At 40.9% G+C, this 18,558-nt stretch overlaps 6 protein-coding genes across 6 annotated transcripts; 3 read left to right on the top strand and 3 right to left on the bottom strand.

The window, feature by feature from the left end:
- Positions 1-512: 512 nt before the first annotated feature.
- LOC112569967 (zinc transporter 6-like) lies at positions 513-7,361 on the bottom strand. Its single transcript, XM_025248095.1, has 13 exons — positions 7,174-7,361; positions 6,684-6,723; positions 6,404-6,490; positions 5,971-6,055; positions 5,719-5,761; positions 5,367-5,432; positions 5,032-5,112; positions 4,587-4,622; positions 2,909-3,052; positions 2,597-2,716; positions 2,247-2,349; positions 1,854-1,970; positions 513-1,133 (listed from the first exon to the last, which is right to left on the bottom strand). The coding sequence occupies exons 1-13, from the start codon at positions 7,233-7,235 to the stop codon at positions 726-728; spliced, it is 1,392 nt and encodes a 463-aa protein (XP_025103880.1). The 5' UTR covers positions 7,236-7,361; the 3' UTR covers positions 513-725.
- LOC112569968 (transforming growth factor-beta-induced protein ig-h3-like) lies at positions 7,315-9,899 on the top strand. Its single transcript, XM_025248096.1, has one exon. It carries the CDS (start codon positions 7,350-7,352, stop codon positions 8,394-8,396), a length of 1,047 nt encoding a protein of 348 aa, XP_025103881.1. The 5' UTR covers positions 7,315-7,349; the 3' UTR covers positions 8,397-9,899.
- Positions 9,900-11,141: 1,242 nt separating this feature from the next.
- Positions 11,142-11,648, bottom strand: LOC112569969 (histone H2A). Its single transcript, XM_025248097.1, has one exon. The coding sequence runs from the start codon at positions 11,600-11,602 to the stop codon at positions 11,216-11,218; it is 387 nt and encodes a 128-aa protein (XP_025103882.1). The 5' UTR covers positions 11,603-11,648; the 3' UTR covers positions 11,142-11,215.
- Positions 11,649-11,835: 187 nt separating this feature from the next.
- On the top strand, positions 11,836-12,341 carry LOC112570651 (histone H2B, gonadal). Its single transcript, XM_025249191.1, has one exon. It carries the CDS (start codon positions 11,841-11,843, stop codon positions 12,207-12,209), a length of 369 nt encoding a protein of 122 aa, XP_025104976.1. The 5' UTR covers positions 11,836-11,840; the 3' UTR covers positions 12,210-12,341.
- An 802-nt stretch (positions 12,342-13,143) lies between these two features.
- LOC112570447 (histone H3-like) lies at positions 13,144-15,689 on the bottom strand. The gene is made up of 2 exons (XM_025248866.1): positions 15,370-15,689; positions 13,144-13,648 (listed from the first exon to the last, which is right to left on the bottom strand). Exons 1-2 carry the CDS (start codon positions 15,674-15,676, stop codon positions 13,170-13,172), a joined length of 786 nt encoding a protein of 261 aa, XP_025104651.1. The 5' UTR covers positions 15,677-15,689; the 3' UTR covers positions 13,144-13,169.
- A 1,228-nt stretch (positions 15,690-16,917) lies between these two features.
- On the top strand, positions 16,918-18,273 carry LOC112570847 (histone H2B, gonadal). The gene has a single exon (XM_025249498.1). It carries the CDS (start codon positions 16,934-16,936, stop codon positions 17,300-17,302), a length of 369 nt encoding a protein of 122 aa, XP_025105283.1. The 5' UTR covers positions 16,918-16,933; the 3' UTR covers positions 17,303-18,273.
- The last annotated feature ends 285 nt before the right edge of the window (positions 18,274-18,558 follow it).

Below are 18,558 nucleotides of genomic sequence, written 5' to 3'. Positions count from 1 at the left end.
TTATAAATTATGAGAACTGCAGGTTTTTGTGTTGAGATCCTGCCAGTCATCAGCATAAAATTCATACTTTTAACCCCACAGACTGCTCTCATGTGTTCTCAGGAAGGATGAACCTATACAATATTCAGGGAGATTGAAAAATCCAACACTAATAACCACAGGATAAGTTTTAAAAAAACCAACTGCAATGCAATTGTACTTTTGCTCCCAATAATTCAACCATCTTTTCATCTATGCAAATTGGATACATGTAAACATGCGTGCATTCTCTTCATTTCCATTGCTCATAATGAAAGTCCCAAGTTCCATGCAGTGAATGATGAACAGCAAGGACAAAATGAACATCAAGGTTATAGAACAGAGAAGAAATAGGACACAAATCTGCTTGGTATAAATGGTATTCATGGAAGGTATGTGTTCCGAAGTAGCTTGAGTGCCTACCGGGCTGGAAAATGAAGGGAGCAAGGGGAGGAAATTAAAATAAGAAGACTTTAGAAAAATGATGAGCCGTGTTCACATTGTAACAATTCATTCCTTACAACCAAACATCTGAAAGTCTTTAACATCTCACTTGTACACAAGTAGATGGCTTGCATTCAGGTTCCTTCAAGATCAGTGACCATGACTCTTGACAAAATAATAGCTGAGACATTGTGATAATTGTCAAGCACATCAATGTTCAGTACATTTGTCTCAAACACATTCTCAGCTTTTATGTAAATACATCATGAAAGCTCCACAGAGCTAAATGAAGCTCCACTTGCTCTGGCTGAGGCAGTAAGGGTGATGCCTCGCGCCAGCCCTGTAACCTCAGGCATCATCCGTGATGGTAGGCCCACAGCTGGCATGTTCCCACCCATTGGAGATATGACTGGCAGGGGTCGCATGCTTGACACTGGCAAATAAGTTGGGGAGAAATCCTGAGTGGGAGACTGTGCACGGCCACCAAGGTGAGGTCCTGGAGGACTAAAGGGAGATGACCCAAGGGCAGAGAATGCAGAACCCCGGGTCCAGTCATCTTTGAAGATCTGTACAGTAAGAACTCGCACAAGGTTGGAAAGTCGGTTGTAGACATGTGCTAAAACAAGCTGCTCATCTGCATCACGACGCACCCGTACTTGCACTGAACCAGCCTAGAGAACAACAAATGAATGTAAACCTGAGAAAAAACTGGTTATTAAAGTTAGGAATATTTTATTGCTTCTGGAGGTAACGCTTTTCTACTCACAATACACTTAAGTGTAAAACAAGCAAATTTATGCATTCCATAATGTTCTGAATACACACACATGCACCTTCTGTCTCCTTTTCTAGTGCTGTATTAATGGAGCAAGGGTAAGTTGTTGCCCCAGGAAAACTAATGGCAAATGTCCTGTCTCTTTAGATATGAAGTGTTCCAATTTTGCAGATGCTGGTCTACGAAACCCTAAATACATAAAATAACATAGAGCAACATTTGTGACCTCTAAGGCCATCATAACAATGGAGACAGGACATTATTCCTCGATTTTTATCTTTGCCCTTCTATAATGACTTATCTTTGCTTCATGAATACAGACCCAGATCCTAACTTAAAATTCTCTGACCCCTGGGACTTTGTTTCAAGTTTTAAACTCCAGCCTTAAAACTTACCTGTTTCAGAAATATCTTGTGTAACAAGTAAACTCTTCTGCTTCTCACACTACTCACTTTTTAACCTTCTTCCTTTTGTTTTTAATCGCTATGTAACCTGGATGCATTTTTATATTGCATGCTTTATTGTAGGTCTAATAATGGTTTATTTGTAGTCCTATAAGCATAGCATATAGAGCTTTATAAATTAATTTACTGTTATTGCAATCCATGCAACTCACTAGTACACCAAAGGATAAAGTCCAAAAGTGCTCATGTCTGAATTCAAGTACTCCATCCAGAGTGGAAGCTTCTCGCAATACTTTGTCTAGCTGACTCAAGATGTGGGACGGAGTTGTCTGAAAAAAAATTCAATGAAATAATGCCAATTTTTCACCTTCTTGTTTGAAACTTTGCTTTGAAGTTTCTTCTGCAGGGTGCATAAAGCTTTTAAAAACACTCATATTTCAAATGTGTGATGGGGAGCTTAGGAACAAAAGCTCAATTTATTGTACAGAAAAGAAATGTAGTCAAAGTTTTATTATTTCCAAAGGGATTTTTGAAATTGTTTTATGTATTCCTTGCCACAAATCATCCCTATGAGTGCAAGCACATTAAGAGTCTTGTAGCTTTACCTGAAGTAAGATTTTGCCAGTGTAGACACTCATAGGAAACATTGTTCCAACCATCATCACAGCTATGCAGATGGCTGCCCAAGTGTCAGCAGCATGGTAAGACCTAAAGAGATGCAAGAGTGTCGAGGGGACATTGTTACACACTACCGGCAGATATCCATACATCGCATCAAGTGCTTTGTCATTCAATGAAGAAAACAGGTAGATAAAAAGGTGACTTTTAATGTCATTTTGCAACTTCAATATTTGCCTGATGTTGAACTACTGACAACAGAACATTCAGAGGCGAATGATAGCTTGTACACTGCAGGATTTCACCTTCATTAAATGTCTTATTCTATGTTACTTACTGTGTGTCTATAAGAACATAGGCAATGATTAAAACCAGAGAGCTGCCAAAACCCATCAGAAGCATGGGGTTGATACGTGGCAGCAACAATTTGCTCAATCCTGGAACTAAAGAACAGATGCTGCAACATTCCCAAAGCAAGCGTCTCAGATATTGGGTTTTGCTTGTAATAAATACAGGTGCATGTTCAAGACTACATCTGCATGCTTGAACAAACACAGACTCCTCCACACACAAAGAGTTTACTGCGGTATATTTTGCAGTTGCCTACCATACAATTAGGCCAATAAAGTCAACAAAAAATCTCTCCAACCTTTCGCTCATATCCGTCATGTGTTCCTGTAGCCAACTGGAAGTGGAAGCATCTACTACATGGTTCATGGCACGGTTGTTGATGCAAGAAGTCAAAACCAGATGCACCATGAATGCAGATACTGTTCCTACCAACAGGCGACCTCTATAGAATAGTTCCAGAATTAGAAATACAGTAAGAACAAAAAAGAAACAATGATAAATGCACCATAAAGCATTTTGAGACATGCTGTAAACTTTGTCAAGTGTTGTACATCAATTTACAAACAGTTTTGTGGAACAATTATAGGTCAGTCATATGACTATGACAAAACAAGAAAAAAAATAAAGGTTAAAACTGTTTACTTTGATAATGTCTTCAATTTATACACAAAATCATAAAAACGTAATTCAGTGCTATTATACTCAATGCTATAAAGCATCATGATGAGCTAACTGAGAAGTGCTGTGCCCTGCCAAAGGCAAGCTCAATAAACTACAAAGAAGACAGCAGGAAAATTAAGTAACAGAAAGTTACAAGAAGAAAATTAAGAATGTGCACACAGTGATGCACATGTCAATTCCAATAAAAAAAACACCAAGTGATATTACACAGGTCCATCTCTAAAAGATATGCTGTGATAAACAAATAACAGTAAGTCAAAACTGCACAGAGATAAACGTGACAAAAGGAAGGCAAAACACTGACAGCAGTACAGCAAGAAAGAAACACGGTGAGAAAGAGCTAGTGAATGGATTTCTTTTAACATGTCTAGAAAGCATTCTTGAAAAGTGTAGTAGTGTGACAAAGGTTATACAAAAGGAAATTCCACAGCTCCGAGGCAGCAGAGGTAAACAAAATGGTACATATTTCAGGATTGCTGAGAAAGCATAATCAAAGACCATAGTTGATGAAAGGGTGTGTCTGTCTAATGATTTCAAACAGAGCACAGTCACTACCTTGTGGGTCCCCAAGAAACCCTACAATGGCAAATTAATGCAAGCTGGTCTGGACTGGCCATGTTGCCCAGTACTACATCTTATCTAAAACCATCCTCCAGGGCTCTGTGGAAGGAGGGCACTGCCAAGGCAGGAAGAGAAAGAACTGAATGGAAAACGTGAAAGAGTGGATTTGCCACTCCATACAGGACCTTGTGAACACCACACACGACCGCCACAAGTAGTGCACCCTGACCATTCTGCATCTAGTCAGGTTTCTCTCCACCACCTCTTCCATCCGTGACTGGTACTGTGAGACCAGCTAATCTTATACTTAGAGCCAGTCAAGGGACTGATGTTTAGAATAATGATGACTTGGAGGAACAAAATAGGGACAGTTTGTACAGCTGAAAGTGCAATGTAGTAAAGTCATGCTTCCTCGCCCTCAGAACGAGCCAGGTAGCTAAATTCTAAAGTATTTGAACCTTGTAGAAGACACAATCAAGACCACACAGATAACGGCACAAACTAAAGTTTTAGTTTAGTGTCAACTGTGAGGAAAGATCTTTACAAAACTTATCTCACATATGGCAGTAAAAACTGAGCCACATTAATAAGAAACATGAGTCATGATGCTGAATTCTTAAGGAGATGTCTAAGTTCACAGGGAAAACAAGACACATACAACTCTGAATCATCTGTATTAAGACAAAATGGCTATGATATCAAGGTTAACATCAATATTATAAAAACCTACTTACGTGTGAATTTCTGGTTGTTGAATAAGACACTCGATGCTAAGTGGGTGATTGAGAAAAAAGAACAAAATATAAATGGGACATAGCAATTATATCTCAGTCATATGCCTCTCACATACTCTTCTGCCATTGTATTTCCCATAATTGCAGTTTAAAGTTGTGGAATGAAACAGCCTTTGAACCATTCCTTCAATGCAGTAAACTTCACAGAAACCTAGGTGTTGACAAGATCTCGACAATGGTCAACAAACCAACGAGATAAAAAGCAAACCATTAGGGGCAGAGTACATTGTACACTGAATATTCTTATTATGATTTCCACTTTTTTGAAACCTAACACCCATATAGCTTTATATCTTTCACACCGAAGCATAATAAGCAATCAAATAAGTAAGAAAACATTTGTGTGCAGTCTCCTGCATGTGATGCAGATGCACACATCTTGTACCTTTCTTTAATTATGAAAAAGGAACCCAGCTGTGCCAACATAGTGGTTGCAAAGACAGCCATCACTTCAAACCGTTCATACCTGAAAGCCAATACACAGGCAAACAAAATTATTTTTAGTCCCTTTTTTTAAAACCCATTGTAAACAGACAAAGATCAACTAATAAATATAATTGCATCAAGTATTAAGTAACCTTTCACTGAAAAAATTTGAAAAAAAAGTTCTATAGTCTGATTTGCTGTCCTATTTTTTATAGCAATCACACACTTTGTGATATTTAACATTAAAAGCAATGGAATAGTCTTTAACTGAACAAAATACGATTAGAAACTTACCCAAATGAAAAAGATGGAGAAGGGTGCTGATTTCTCACCCAGATACTCAACAAGCAAGTCAACAGACTGTGATGTAAATATAAAAAAATAAAATGCTTTAATACGTGTTGAAAGACGACATTAACCACTGCTCATGCTTACAAATAGTTTTTATCCACAGTTTTCAAAATCTAATAAACAATATTCCAGAAATTATGAAACTCTGCAGTCTTGTGGCTAAAAAACAAGCAAAAATATATCACAGAATAATGTTTAATGTGAAAAATATGACTAGTTCACCTGTTCTTTTTTACGGACATGGGACACATAGTTTGCTTCTATTTATTACATTACTTTGATGTAAGATCTTTACCTTAAGATGTCAAACACTGTCAGATTGGCAAAGGCTGTCAGTGCTGTGTAAAAAATACATTTGAGATTTATCACCAAAGTTCTGATTTTTGGCCTAACTTCCACTGATACTAATTTGCAAAATATGGATATGCATAAGCAGACTCTCTCTCTCACACACACATGCACACAGAGAATTAAATCATGAACAATAAAGTAATAACATATTCAATCTCATAAAATGTTCACAACTAAAGAGAGAACCAGAACTTACCCATGCTGTTTGTTGAATGACACCATATAAGCAAAATTACTGAAGCAAGTATGTTGAATGAGAGAAAAATGAAGATTTTCTTTGCCTAAAATGCACAAAAAAATTAATTTATTAAATTTCATATGCAAAGTAACATAAGAAAAATAATCATGTATTACCATATAGCCACTTATACATGTTCCAGATCAAAAAATGATTATGGTCAACTTTTATTTTTTACTCTTTAATAAACATCTAATCCAGTAATACAGCTTTCATAATAATTGCAGAAGCCATTATATGGCAGTAAAAGAACTTTCCAGTGGACAGATTTTTTATATTTGATACCATACAATATTTAAAATGGCAATGAAATACAGTTTCAGCTTAAGCCGTTCTGCTTTAATTACAAAAAAATAGAGTGGAAAATGAAGATAGTGTAACAGAATATCACCTCCTGAAGCTGAGCCAATCCAGACACTTCTTTAATCAGAGATCCCAAAAATGACTTGCTGGAACTGGGAAATGGGTAAATTGTTCCCTGAAATCAGTCACCTACAATAACTACAATGCACTTATATTTCCAGGAAAAATATGTGCCATGATTAATTTTTAGATCTTACATATTTTAATCAGAATTCCTTTAATTATAACTTGCAAACAAATAAAATGCACACTTTTTAAAAGACTTGTAATAATACAACATTCTAAAATTTTATGATATGGGGACTTACAGTAGTATAATACTTTGTCTTTGCTAATGGTGGACCATCTGAAATAATAAAAATATAAAATACATTTTACAAATTAAACATTTTATTTTTGACTGACAAGCATTTATAACATTAACTGAAGTGAAAGGAATTTACATAATTGAAATGAATAAGACAACTTATAAATGCTGAGTAAATCAATAATGGCATAGCTGTATAATAAAAAGCTCGGAGCAAGAGTAAGAAATCAGGAAAACAACTACATCCACAATGTCCATTTTCTGGCAAACGTTTTCACAAACATATGAAAGACGTCAACCAATTGATGGCATAATTCAACTAATGCAAGATAACATTTTTTATGAAGCGAAAGATGTGAAGTTGTCAAAGAGACACAGTGAAGAAAAGTGTGTTTATCTGAAAAATTATCACAGACGTATGAATGCAGTGCTGCTTTCGTCTGCTTTCGGACTCATTCATACTGATAATTTACGATATCCTACTACCTACCTCTTCTAAGTTTATATTCACACTGCTGCTTATCAGATCAGGCATCGTGTTGTAGGAAGCCATTGCTGGCGTAAAATCTACGATTAAAACCACATCGAACAAGCAAAACTCAGATCTTCTTTCTCCGAGTATTTGAGTTGATGTGGCGAAAGGAAACGAAGCTAACTCTTGAGACAAATGAGAATCAAACTTTTTGAAGACTTTGCACTTCTAGGAGACGCCTGTTACACAACCAGCTTTCAAATCACAACAAACATGTCTAAGGTGACTGCTCTGTTTACTTTTGCGCTAGTTGCGCTCAGCGTTGCTTCAAATTCAAATGATGTTTGGATAGAAATGTTTTCTATTCAGATGACCCAGGCAGTGGAGAACGATCTTCCTTTATTGCCCGAGCTAGCGAAAAATCTCGGCCTGAACTCTTTGTACAAAAGTATTGTGAAAGCCAAGTTGGCAGACGCTTTGTCGGCAGCAGGTCCTTTCACTGTCTTTGGACCCACCGATGCGGCATTCTACGCACTGCCAGAATGGGCAAAGAAGGCGATTGCCAATGTCACCGTGCTGTCGAAGGTCTTGGAGTACCATGTCATCAACGGAAAAATCAGCTTTTCGGACTTGGAGAACATGGATGAGAAACTGGTGCACACTTTGATAGGGAAACCTCTACGAGTGAATTTCTACCCCAACAACAAAGTGATTACGGCCCAGTGCTCCCCTATTGACTCAAACAATGCTGACAAGATGGCATCCAACGGCGTTCTGCACGAGATCGCACGGGTGGTGATTCCACCGCCCGGAACGATCGTGGACGCCATCACGGCCTGCCCCGTTTTCAAGACGCTGGTGAAAGCAATTGCTGCAGCCGATCTGACCTCGAGTTTCAGCGAGAAGGGACCGTTCACGCTATTTGCTCCGACTGACGCAGCTTTTGAGAAGCTGCCCAGCGGCGAGCTGGACAAGCTTCTAAAGAACAAGACATTGCTGGTGGAGGTTTTGATGTACCATACCGTGCCACTCACGTATTGCAGTCCGGGACTGGTGTCCTACACCAACCTGACCACGTTGATCGGACAGACACTTGCTGTGACGGTGTCTGGAGACAGAATTAAAATCAACAATGCACAGGTTATCCCTAATGGCGCAGATGGCAGTGTAACAAATGGTGTGGTGCATGCTATTGACCAGGTTCTGCTACCTCCAGATTTCTTACACAGAAGTCGTGTTTGAATCAAACAATATAATTTTTGAGGTTTTTTTTTGTGTGTGAACATAGAATTACAAAAAGCTGTACATTTTGTTTAACTTGCTTTGTTTCCCTGTATATACTCAGTCAGTCCTTGACATGACATTGGAAGATTCAGATTTGATCACTCCATCCACTATATATATATATGGCTAAAATGGTAAGAATTTTTTTAATTTCCAATAAATTTTAATCATCACAGCTTGCCCAAGGGGCTGACTTGCCAGAGATGTTAAAATAGATTTTTTGACTGGCTACTAAAGGTATTTAAGCAATATGTTAATATCAGAACAGGCCTACTAGGCACTGGTAGCAAGTACATGTAGCAGCAAAAAAAAGAAAAATCAACAACAATGGTAAGGTCATAGGGTCACCCAGTAGTGTAGTGGTTAAAATACTCGCTTGTTATCACTGCAGTGAGGAGCTCAGGGTTCAGATCTTGTCTCGGGACACTCTATGTATGTGACACCTGTTCACAGGGCTGAGCATTGGAAGTTTTCTCCAGGTACTCCAGTTTCCTCCCCACCTCTCCCTCTATAGTTCAAAATTGCTACAAGGTGGAAGCACTTCCCTACTAAACCAACTAACCAACCGGGTAAGGTCATCCCAAAACAATAAAACAATTTCATCCAAACAACATATGGCCACAGGATGTTTAGTTACTGTGCAGTGAAACAATGGAACTCTCTCCCTTTCCAAATCCCCACTATTGAAATGTGCACTGAAAACGCACCTCTTTCGTAAACATTACTCCTAACAACCTTTAAATGCCAGTCTTTTTTACACCCTTCCTTTTCCAATATCATATTGCTCTTAACTCTTGTTTTGTTATTTGTTTCCTCCTTGTGTTTTCTGTATTTGATTGTATTCTTCATTTAGTACAGTTGTTTATCTGTTATAGCTCATATGTTGTTTGTTTTCCTGTCCCTCGTATGCTATCCATGTTTCGTTCTTGTTCTTAAGTGCTAAGAGCATACTCCTTAGGAGCACTTTTCAAATTTTGCATTATTATTATCCCCTAACCATTTTAGATTGGGGAGTGAGGTGTTAGATACTTTACTTTTCTCAGAGCCAGCATTATATGAGAGCAATGCCCATCATTGCTTTACATTCCCAAACCTCTATGGAGTCAGGTATGATGGGTCAACTGGGGAAGCTTGATGTGCTACACTGGTATCAAACTGGCTTACCTCTGTGTTTTGGACACCAGTTATCTAATCACATGGCTATTTTCTTCTCCTAAATCTTCCATGGACCGAGTCTTAACTGTATTCATCCTATGCAGATCTGAAGTATTTTTAATAAATTTTCATGTTATGATATATAATCCTTAAAAATGAATCATACATTTTCTTTTAAATACGTGTATTTATTCTTTGGTGTGTTTCTGACTCAATCTTTTTTTTTAATCTTTGTGCAGCTTATTAATTGTAAGAACACAAAACTTTTATTCCAAACAAAATATAAAAATAAATTTGAAAATTACATCTGTGTATTGTTGTATACTTTATCTTTAGTTGTTGAGACATTCAAGTTTAGGGTATTTCTCAATCAACAACTGGAACTCTAATGTGAAGAATTTACAATTTACTTCAACGGTCATGGTGGCAAAAATCACTTGTTTGGCGGCCGAACATGCTTCAAATGGTCAGTACTGTCTTGCACGAAAAGTGATATATTCTTGGTAAAAGCTCATAATGAGACTAATGTGACCTGTAACTATTTTACAGAATTATTCAATTTCTTGTGTATCTACTGATTGTTAACTAATATAAACTATCAATGTCTCAACCCTCATTTTTGTTCAGGTATGTGGGGATGCAGGAGGAAAAGGTATACAATACATACATGTGAATATAGTGCAGTGTCCCTCAAACATTTTGCCCCATCAGACTTCTAGATTTTTTTTTAATCAGTAGTAGTTACACATATATATATATAAAATTAAGATCAGTTATATATATATTATGCACACATTTAAAAGTAGAGCTTTTACAGTTTTTTAAAACTATTGTCTTCATGAGTTCACTAAAAATAATTGCGGATTTTGGGTTATCACGGATGGTTCTGGAATGCATATCTCGTGATAAACAAAGGATTACTGTATGTATAAAGGATTACTGTATGTATAAATCCCATCTATGGTACAAAGAACAAATGTTATAGAGACCACTCCAGAGTCCATTTTTTTAAATTGAATATAATTGTGAGTGCATCATTGCTTGGGGACTGCAATATGCCACAAAACATTTACCTTGTCACAGTGCAGCACACAGTAACACAGGCATTAACATAGACCAGAAAGAAAACACCATTTGTCTGGCTAAAAGCCACTTCCTAGAAATTGCTGCTGCTCTAATCAATATGATGGACCCTAATGCATACACAGTATCCGCCTGCAATGTGCTTGACAAAGTAAAACCTGATTCATTGCCTATGAGAAACATTTTTCCGTAACCTGGCAACATTTTCTTTGTACATAAAAATACTTGTACAGTTTTAGGAAGGCACAAAACCACAGTAGTTTTAGACAGAAGACGTACAAACGGAAATTTGTATAGATCGTGGACTATCTGAAGCTACCTTACCGCTGGTGGAGTTTACTGTACACACACATACAAACACAACCGTCTCGATTAATTCTGCTCAATATTCATGACGGAAAAAAGAAAGCAAAAGAGGAGCAAACTGCCGTGTGGAGAAGAGAATTGCCAAACACCAGGAAAAAGTGGAGGTCCTGAAAAGGACCATTAGTAGGCAGGATGCTAAGTTGCTGGGATAAGTTGTGACGAGTAGTAGCAACCTATTTGCCACCGCTTGGCGGCTTCTGGGTTTTCTTGGGGAGGAGGACGGCCTGGATGTTGGGCAGCACACCACCTTGCGCGATGGTGACGCCGGACAGAAGCTTGTTCAACTCCTCGTCGTTGCGGATGGCCAGCTGCAGGTGACGGGGGATGATTCTCGTCTTCTTGTTGTCGCGAGCGGCGTTGCCAGCCAACTCCAACACCTCAGCAGCCAGGTACTCCAGCACGGCAGCCAGGTACACGGGAGCTCCTGCACCCACGCGCTCGGCATAGTTGCCTTTGCGAAGCAGACGATGGATGCGTCCCACAGGGAACTGTAGACCGGCGCGAGAAGAGCGACTCTTGCTCTTTCCCTTCACTTTGCCTCCCTTGCCACGGCCAGACATGATGCGAGCGTCAGTTGATTTGTGAGAAACGAGTGCAATCGAGCGTTACAACACTGGTTGCGAATGCCGGCGGGCGGGTTTTTTTTCGCCTTATATACCAACGCTCAGGCGGCGCATGTGTGCGACTTTCCGATACAGCCGCGCCGTCCTTGCGCTTTCACCCACCGCCGCACAATATAAGGGCCAGACGACCCGCGCGCTGCATTCATTCACTGCCTCGCTACAGATACAACGCACTATGGCTCCTAAAGTCAGTTCCAAAGGCGCGAAGAAAGCCGGCAAGGCCAAAGCCGTTCGCTCCGGAGATAAGAAAAAGAAGAGGAAGCGAAAGGAAAGCTATGCCATCTACATCTACAAGGTGTTAAAGCAGGTGCACCCGGACACTGGCATCAGCAGCAAGGCCATGTCCATCATGAACAGCTTCGTCAACGACATCTTCGAAAGAATCGCCGCCGAAGCTTCCCGCCTGGCTCACTACAACAAGCGCTCTACCATCACCAGCCGCGAGATCCAGACGGCTGTGCGCCTCTTGCTGCCAGGTGAGCTGGCCAAGCACGCCGTGTCCGAGGGCACCAAGGCCGTCACCAAGTACACCAGCAGCAAATAAACTTCAACTTATTTGCCTGCCTGCCTCTCACCCCTGACTGCTAATCCTCGTCACAGGTCCTTTTCAGGACCACCACACTTTCTCGGTGAAGACATTACGCTTCTTCACGCAAGTTAGCTTCTCACTTATTGTGTGCTTTATTTTAATATGTATTTACTCTGGTTTTGCTTCTCATATTTTTGACGTACGTACTTGTGTTTGTTCAGGTCTATTTCACCATCTCATTTATCTTCAATTATTGCTCGGTGGCTACTTCCTCCTTTCCTTGTTAGTGCCATCTTGACAAGTATTCTCTCGCTGCATTACCAAAAGCACACACGCCCAACCTTACTCTTTTTCAAGTAGTGAGCCAACAACAATATAGCCCCCCGTCACTGAAGGTCTCTATGACTCTAGGTACTGCCAACCCGCTTGCAGCACGTAACCTGATTTCTCTTTGCATCTTCTGTTGTTTATCATTCCGTTCCTTTGAATCTCGTGAATATGTCTCAAGCGCTAAGAGCACGCTCCTTACGAGCGTGGGTAGGCTCTCTTTATATACATTACGACATTATTGTTACTATTCAACGTTTAGTAACAACAATAATCATAAACACTCTTTTGTTTGCTATTTAGCCCAGCAGCCCTTTTGCTTTCTCTCTCCCCTTGACCAGTTTTTCCGTCTCTCGCAAGCACCTTATCTTTTTTTTTCCTCATGACTTGCCCATCAATGATTAACAGTGGTGTTGTGAACATTGTAACTTAACCAGCAGACGCTGAAAGAACGAAAACGTGCGCACCACACATTGATGAACAAAAGTAAGGAACCTCGTACAACAATAACAAAAGATAGCAAACTTCGCGTGAGAGAAGTTGACGATTCATCTGAAATACGTGGGTGGCTCTGAAAAGAGCCTAGAGGAGTTTGGTGTTGACGTGCGAGTTGGCTAACGCACAGCAGCAGCAGCAGCAGCCGTTGGTTTATGCGCGCTCACCGCGGATACGGCGGGCCAGCTGGATGTCCTTGGGCATGATGGTGACACGCTTGGCGTGAATGGCGCACAGGTTGGTGTCCTCAAACAGACCCACCAGGTAAGCCTCGCTAGCCTCCTGCAGAGCCATGACGGCAGAGCTCTGGAAACGCAGATCGGTCTTGAAGTCCTGTGCAATCTCGCGCACCAGACGCTGGAAGGGCAGTTTGCGGATCAGCAGCTCTGTGCTCTTCTGGTAACGACGAATTTCACGAAGAGCGACAGTGCCTGGCCTGTAACGATGGGGCTTCTTCACACCTCCGGTAGCTGGGGCGCTTTTGCGGGCGGCCTTGGTGGCCAGCTGTTTGCGAGGCGCCTTGCCTCCGGTGGATTTACGAGCGGTTTGCTTGGTACGTGCCATTGCAAATGTCTTGCGTTCAAAATCTACTCGACGAGACCAGCAAACTTGAAAGTCAGCGAGTAAATTAGCTTGCCGCAGGTACACTCACGCGCTTTTAAGGTCTTCACCAGCGTGTGATTGGTCCGCCAATCGGCAACTCGAAAAGAAGCGTGTTGTCATTAAGGCAGCATGCGATTGGTTGCCTCAAATGAAAAGCCAAGGAGCCGCGAGAAGTGGATGGGAGGGAGCCCGAGTTGCTGAATGGTGGTAACATCTACGAGGCGAAAGCCGTCAGCACTAGTCAACATTTCAACCCTTTAGCTTGTATGCGCATTACTACTAATAACCACTTTCCCCAAACAACAACAAAAGCATGACTGTCATGCTGCTGATGTTTTCATTGTACTAATGCAATGATGCTTTGTCATATGTTTAGTGAGCGCGTGCCTGCCCCAGTGCGCTGTCGCACGTACATGTTTCAGTTTGTCTATATTTTTCATGCATGCATGCAGTGTTTGGTTTGGGGGAATGAAAGAATGGCGTTTTTGTCAGTTGTACGTTCGAAACTTTCTTTTAGTCGTGCATCTATTTCTTGTATAGGCGGGCTGCGACGAATGGACGAGCCTCTTGACCATAATGGTCATTATTTTCAGCTACCTAGGTACGTAATGTGCGCCACCTCACTCCCCTATTACCTCACCACGGCTCACTTCAGTAATTTGGGTCAGTTACAACACGTGCGTGAAAATAGTAGTAATGGAGATCGAGTATTGATGTAAACGATAAAAGCCACATTATCCACCGTAATAGTAGTAGCAGTAGTCATTACGCGTACTGCAATGGTATACATCAACAAGGGAGGAACGGAAATAATACTTTCTAAGGTGACCAGACGTTTCGGGGGCGAAAGCGGGACACGTGCCGATGATGGTGTCGTCACCGTCAAAAAACGCCGATAAAAGTGATTTTTAAAGACAATCGGGACATTTGATGGACTTGCCAGAAAGCCAGAAAGAGGGACATTGGGCGTCCCGCCCGATATTCAGGCGGGACACGAGGTCAAAAGCGGGACTGTCCCGCCTAAAGCGGGACGTCTGGTCACCTTATACTTTCAGAAAATGTTAACGAAACAAGTAAAACGGAAGACAAGAGCACGAACGAGGCGAGGAAGGAAGAGCATGTAGCACGCTTAAATAACACTGAGGTTTGACCTAATGATTACTCATAACGACTTTTTTTTTTCTTTAAGGTTTATGTGGTGGTGCAAGTTAGTTGAACCACGAATTGTTTGCCTTGCATGATAATATATGTGTCAAGGTAGGATGACTGTAATGTCTGCATGGATGGTAAATGTGAGTGAAATAAAAGGACGCCTGAATGAGAAGCTTGTTTGAGCGGACATGTCGAGTTGTAAGCGTGGTAAATAACTTTATTACGTCTGTTTGTGTAAGTTTGCGCTTCTCTTGGTGTAAAAAAATTCTCCACCCCGAGGAAAAAAATAGTAAATGGAGTGGAGTGCGGTGCGAGATCGATTGCGCGGGCATGCTTTGACGAACGAAATGTCCACACAAATAAAGAGCCTTAAGGGCAGTAGAAGAAATGTATGAATGGGACTGATGGGTGGACATACGTGACACTGACATTCATAACAACGACGAGTAATAAAGTAACAGTGTTACTGGTAGACGAAGAGCAAACTCGTGGTGGAGAGAATAATACCTGTCATCTGGATTATGAGGGGGCTCTGAAAAGAGCCTACAGAATTGCAAGCAGTTGGGCGAGCGAGCAAGCAGGTGAAGAAGCGCCTAACCACCAAAGCCATACAGAGTGCGACCCTGGCGTTTCAAGGCGTAGACAACATCCATGGCGGTGACGGTCTTTCTCTTGGCATGCTCGGTGTAGGTGACGGCGTCACGGATGACATTCTCCAGGAAGACCTTGAGAACACCACGAGTCTCCTCGTAGATGAGACCAGAAATACGTTTGACACCACCACGGCGTGCAAGACGACGAATGGCAGGCTTGGTGATACCCTGGATGTTGTCACGCAGAACTTTGCGGTGACGCTTGGCGCCTCCTTTGCCCAAACCCTTTCCACCTTTACCACGACCAGACATGTTTGTTCCTAGTGCTATCGATGAACGACGCAGGCAAGTGCTAACGCAAATAGTAGCCAGCCGCGCTATATACCGCCGCCACGCGGACCTGCTAGAACAGCTTTACAAAGCGCGCACGTTTCCGATCCACCAATCAAATTTAACGTACTTTAGGCGCTTTGGCCACCAAGCAAGCAATGTAACCTGCATTTTCCACCGTACTGCGTCCTTGTGCGTGTTCGTGTGCCTGAAAGAGACAGACACACAGAAAAAAGAAAAGATACGAACTGCTTTTTTTTTTTTTTTAAAGAAAGAAAGACATTCTGTGTAAAAGTGAAAAGCTGGCCATCGGACACAGCGCAATATTGCAATCGTCGTGGTACACAAATGTCAGCTGAGAGCGCAAAGCTTGCAATTAGTAAACTAAAACTCACCCACGATATGCGCTCTTCCCTTCTTTGTATTGAGCACTTTCATTCTAGTTGATTTTATTTTAGTTCATCTCTCCTGCTGCCTATGCTGATCCCTTTGCTACAGCCATTTCCTGAAATTACAGAATATGTTCCCTTGTCACAAGTTTACACAGCCCGGTTGCAAATGGTCTTAAAAGTCAAATAACTATATAAAAGCGAAAGCTACATGAAGATTTGCCAAAATCTCTAATCATCTTTAGAAACAAAACAACAACCTAAAATCAAAACGACGAGATGCATGTTAGCCTTATAGCTGTTGTTTGTCATTCGTGTAAACGGCAAACGCGACTTCGCATGTTGAACGACTGACAACACATCACACATCCATCCATGAGAACGCTTCGACAACAGCGTACGTGTGGATGCACTTTTGAAAAGTTGCAATGAAAGTGAAAATTGACATACATACGACGGCTTAATGCCCTATTTCTACAGCTCAGTGACAAGTAATCATAGTTTGTTTGCACTATACTTAATGCGTATTTTAAACACTTCGATCATCATTCATTTTAAAAAGTAGAAAATAATATACTACTATTCACAAACAAGACACAAACCAACATCTATTTACACATCTGCACGTGTAACAGGTTTTAGGTTTTTGTTTGTTTGATGGTTTGTTTTTGTTTCTTTCCATCCAATTCACTCTTGCAATGTCTTATTCACCAACGCTCAGGCGGCGCATGTGAGCGACTTTCCGATACAGCCGCGCCGTCCTTGCGCTTTCACCCACCGCCGCACAATATAAGGACCAGACGACCCGCGCACAGCATTCATTCACTGCCTCGTTACAGTACAACGCACTATGGCTCCTAAAGTCAGTTCCAAAGGCGCGAAGAAAGCCGGTAAGGCCAAAGCCGTTCGCTCCGGAGATAAGAAAAAGAAGAGGAAGCGAAAGGAAAGCTATGCCATCTACATCTACAAGGTGTTGAAGCAGGTGCACCCCGACACAGGCATCAGCAGCAAGGCCATGTCCATCATGAACAGCTTCGTCAACGACATCTTCGAAAGAATCGCCGCCGAAGCTTCCCGCCTGGCTCACTACAACAAGCGCTCTACCATCACCAGCCGCGAGATCCAGACGGCTGTGCGCCTCTTGCTGCCAGGTGAGCTGGCCAAACACGCCGTGTCCGAGGGCACCAAGGCCGTCACCAAGTACACCAGCAGCAAATAAACTTCAACTTATTTGCCTGCCTGCCTCTCACCCCTGACTGCTAATATTCGTCACAGGTCCTTTTCAGGACCACCACACTTTCTCGGTGAAGGCATTACTCTTCTTCACGCAAGTTTGCCTCTCTCTTTCCCTCTCCATTGTGTTTTATATTACACGTATAAATTGCACATCACATGCTGTTGTACCACTTTAATTTAAATACGTCAAATGTTACCTGTTTGACAAAGCATTTTCGCTGTTTCAGGCATTAATACATGTATACATAATTGGTCAGCACTGATATACAGTCTCAAATGCACACGCACATTTTATATACGTTTACGGTATATATATATAAACACATACTTGGCACATTTATACATTATGTGGCAAATTGTTTCCCTTACTTTGCCACAGAAGGTACATGCACTGCTAATAGCCCACATACTGAAACAGCACAAGCGATTCTGCACTGGTATTTATTTTTGATACACTTTGTTTGATGTCTTTCATATCTTGGACAATTTCCAGTTTGTCTTCCCACTTGCTGCAGCGTCTGGGTACGCTTGTATTCTCGGTCATTATTTTTGTGATAGCACCGAGAGCGTTTTGTTATGGAATTGACTAACTTAAAAAATTTTGGAGGGTAGTGGGTTTCTAGAGTCTGGAGAAGTGGAATTGTTTCAAATTATAATGCCTTTTTGACTGAATAGGTTCTGAAATGATCCTGGTGCTTTTTCATGTACAGTAATCCCTCGCCACTTTGCTCTTCACCTTTTGCGGCTTCACTATTTCGCAGGATTTTATGAGATTAATGGGAAAAATGACTCGCAGATCTATGCTTCTTCGAGGATTTTCAGTGAAATTCCATCAGCGGAAAATGTATATATTTTATGAATTTTTAGATGAAAAAAGTCCAAAGTGTATAAAAATATATTACTAATATTAATTCTAACAATAAAGAAATATTATAAATAATAAAATTAATATGAACTTCCTTAAATAGTTTATGTATTTACTCTGAAATGAGGACCAGCATTGTGTACTTTATTTTATTTTATTTTATTGTCTATTTCTCGGGTTCTGGTTCTTTTTTGATGTATGTACGTGTGTGTGTGTTTTTTTCTTGAGGTCTATTTTACCATCTCTTTGTGTTGAATTATTGCTTGGCTACTTAATCCTTTCGTCATTAGTGCTATCTTGGCAAGTCTTCTCGCTGCATCACCGAAAGCACACACGTGCAACCTCCCTCTTTTTCAAGTATACTTCCTACAATC

This window comes from Pomacea canaliculata, linkage group LG8, assembly GCF_003073045.1.
Source record: "Pomacea canaliculata isolate SZHN2017 linkage group LG8, ASM307304v1, whole genome shotgun sequence".
In the NCBI taxonomy this organism is placed as follows: Eukaryota; Metazoa; Mollusca; class Gastropoda; order Architaenioglossa; family Ampullariidae; genus Pomacea; species Pomacea canaliculata.
Note: the sequence above shows the minus strand (reverse complement) of the source record. Positions and strands in the feature narration are given on the sequence as shown.

Coding starts and splice junctions, on each gene's coding strand:
- LOC112569967 (XM_025248095.1), bottom strand. CDS start 7,235: ATGGCTTCCTACAACACGATGCCTGATCTGATAAGCAGCAGTGTGAAT. Junction 3,053..4,586: donor CAACAACCAGAAATTCACAC/GTAAGTAGGTTT, acceptor ACTATTCTATAG/AGGTCGCCTGTTGGTAGGAA. Junction 2,717..2,908: donor ATGACGGATATGAGCGAAAG/GTTGGAGAGATT, acceptor GGAATGTTGCAG/CATCTGTTCTTTAGTTCCAG.
- LOC112569968 (XM_025248096.1), top strand. CDS start 7,350: ATGAGAATCAAACTTTTTGAAGACTTTGCACTTCTAGGAGACGCCTGT.
- LOC112569969 (XM_025248097.1), bottom strand. CDS start 11,602: ATGTCTGGCCGTGGCAAGGGAGGCAAAGTGAAGGGAAAGAGCAAGAGT.
- LOC112570651 (XM_025249191.1), top strand. CDS start 11,841: ATGGCTCCTAAAGTCAGTTCCAAAGGCGCGAAGAAAGCCGGCAAGGCC.
- LOC112570447 (XM_025248866.1), bottom strand. CDS start 15,676: ATGTCTGGTCGTGGTAAAGGTGGAAAGGGTTTGGGCAAAGGAGGCGCC. Junction 13,649..15,369: donor CACTCTGTATGGCTTTGGTG/GTTAGGCGCTTC, acceptor ACCTGCGGCAAG/CTAATTTACTCGCTGACTTT.
- LOC112570847 (XM_025249498.1), top strand. CDS start 16,934: ATGGCTCCTAAAGTCAGTTCCAAAGGCGCGAAGAAAGCCGGTAAGGCC.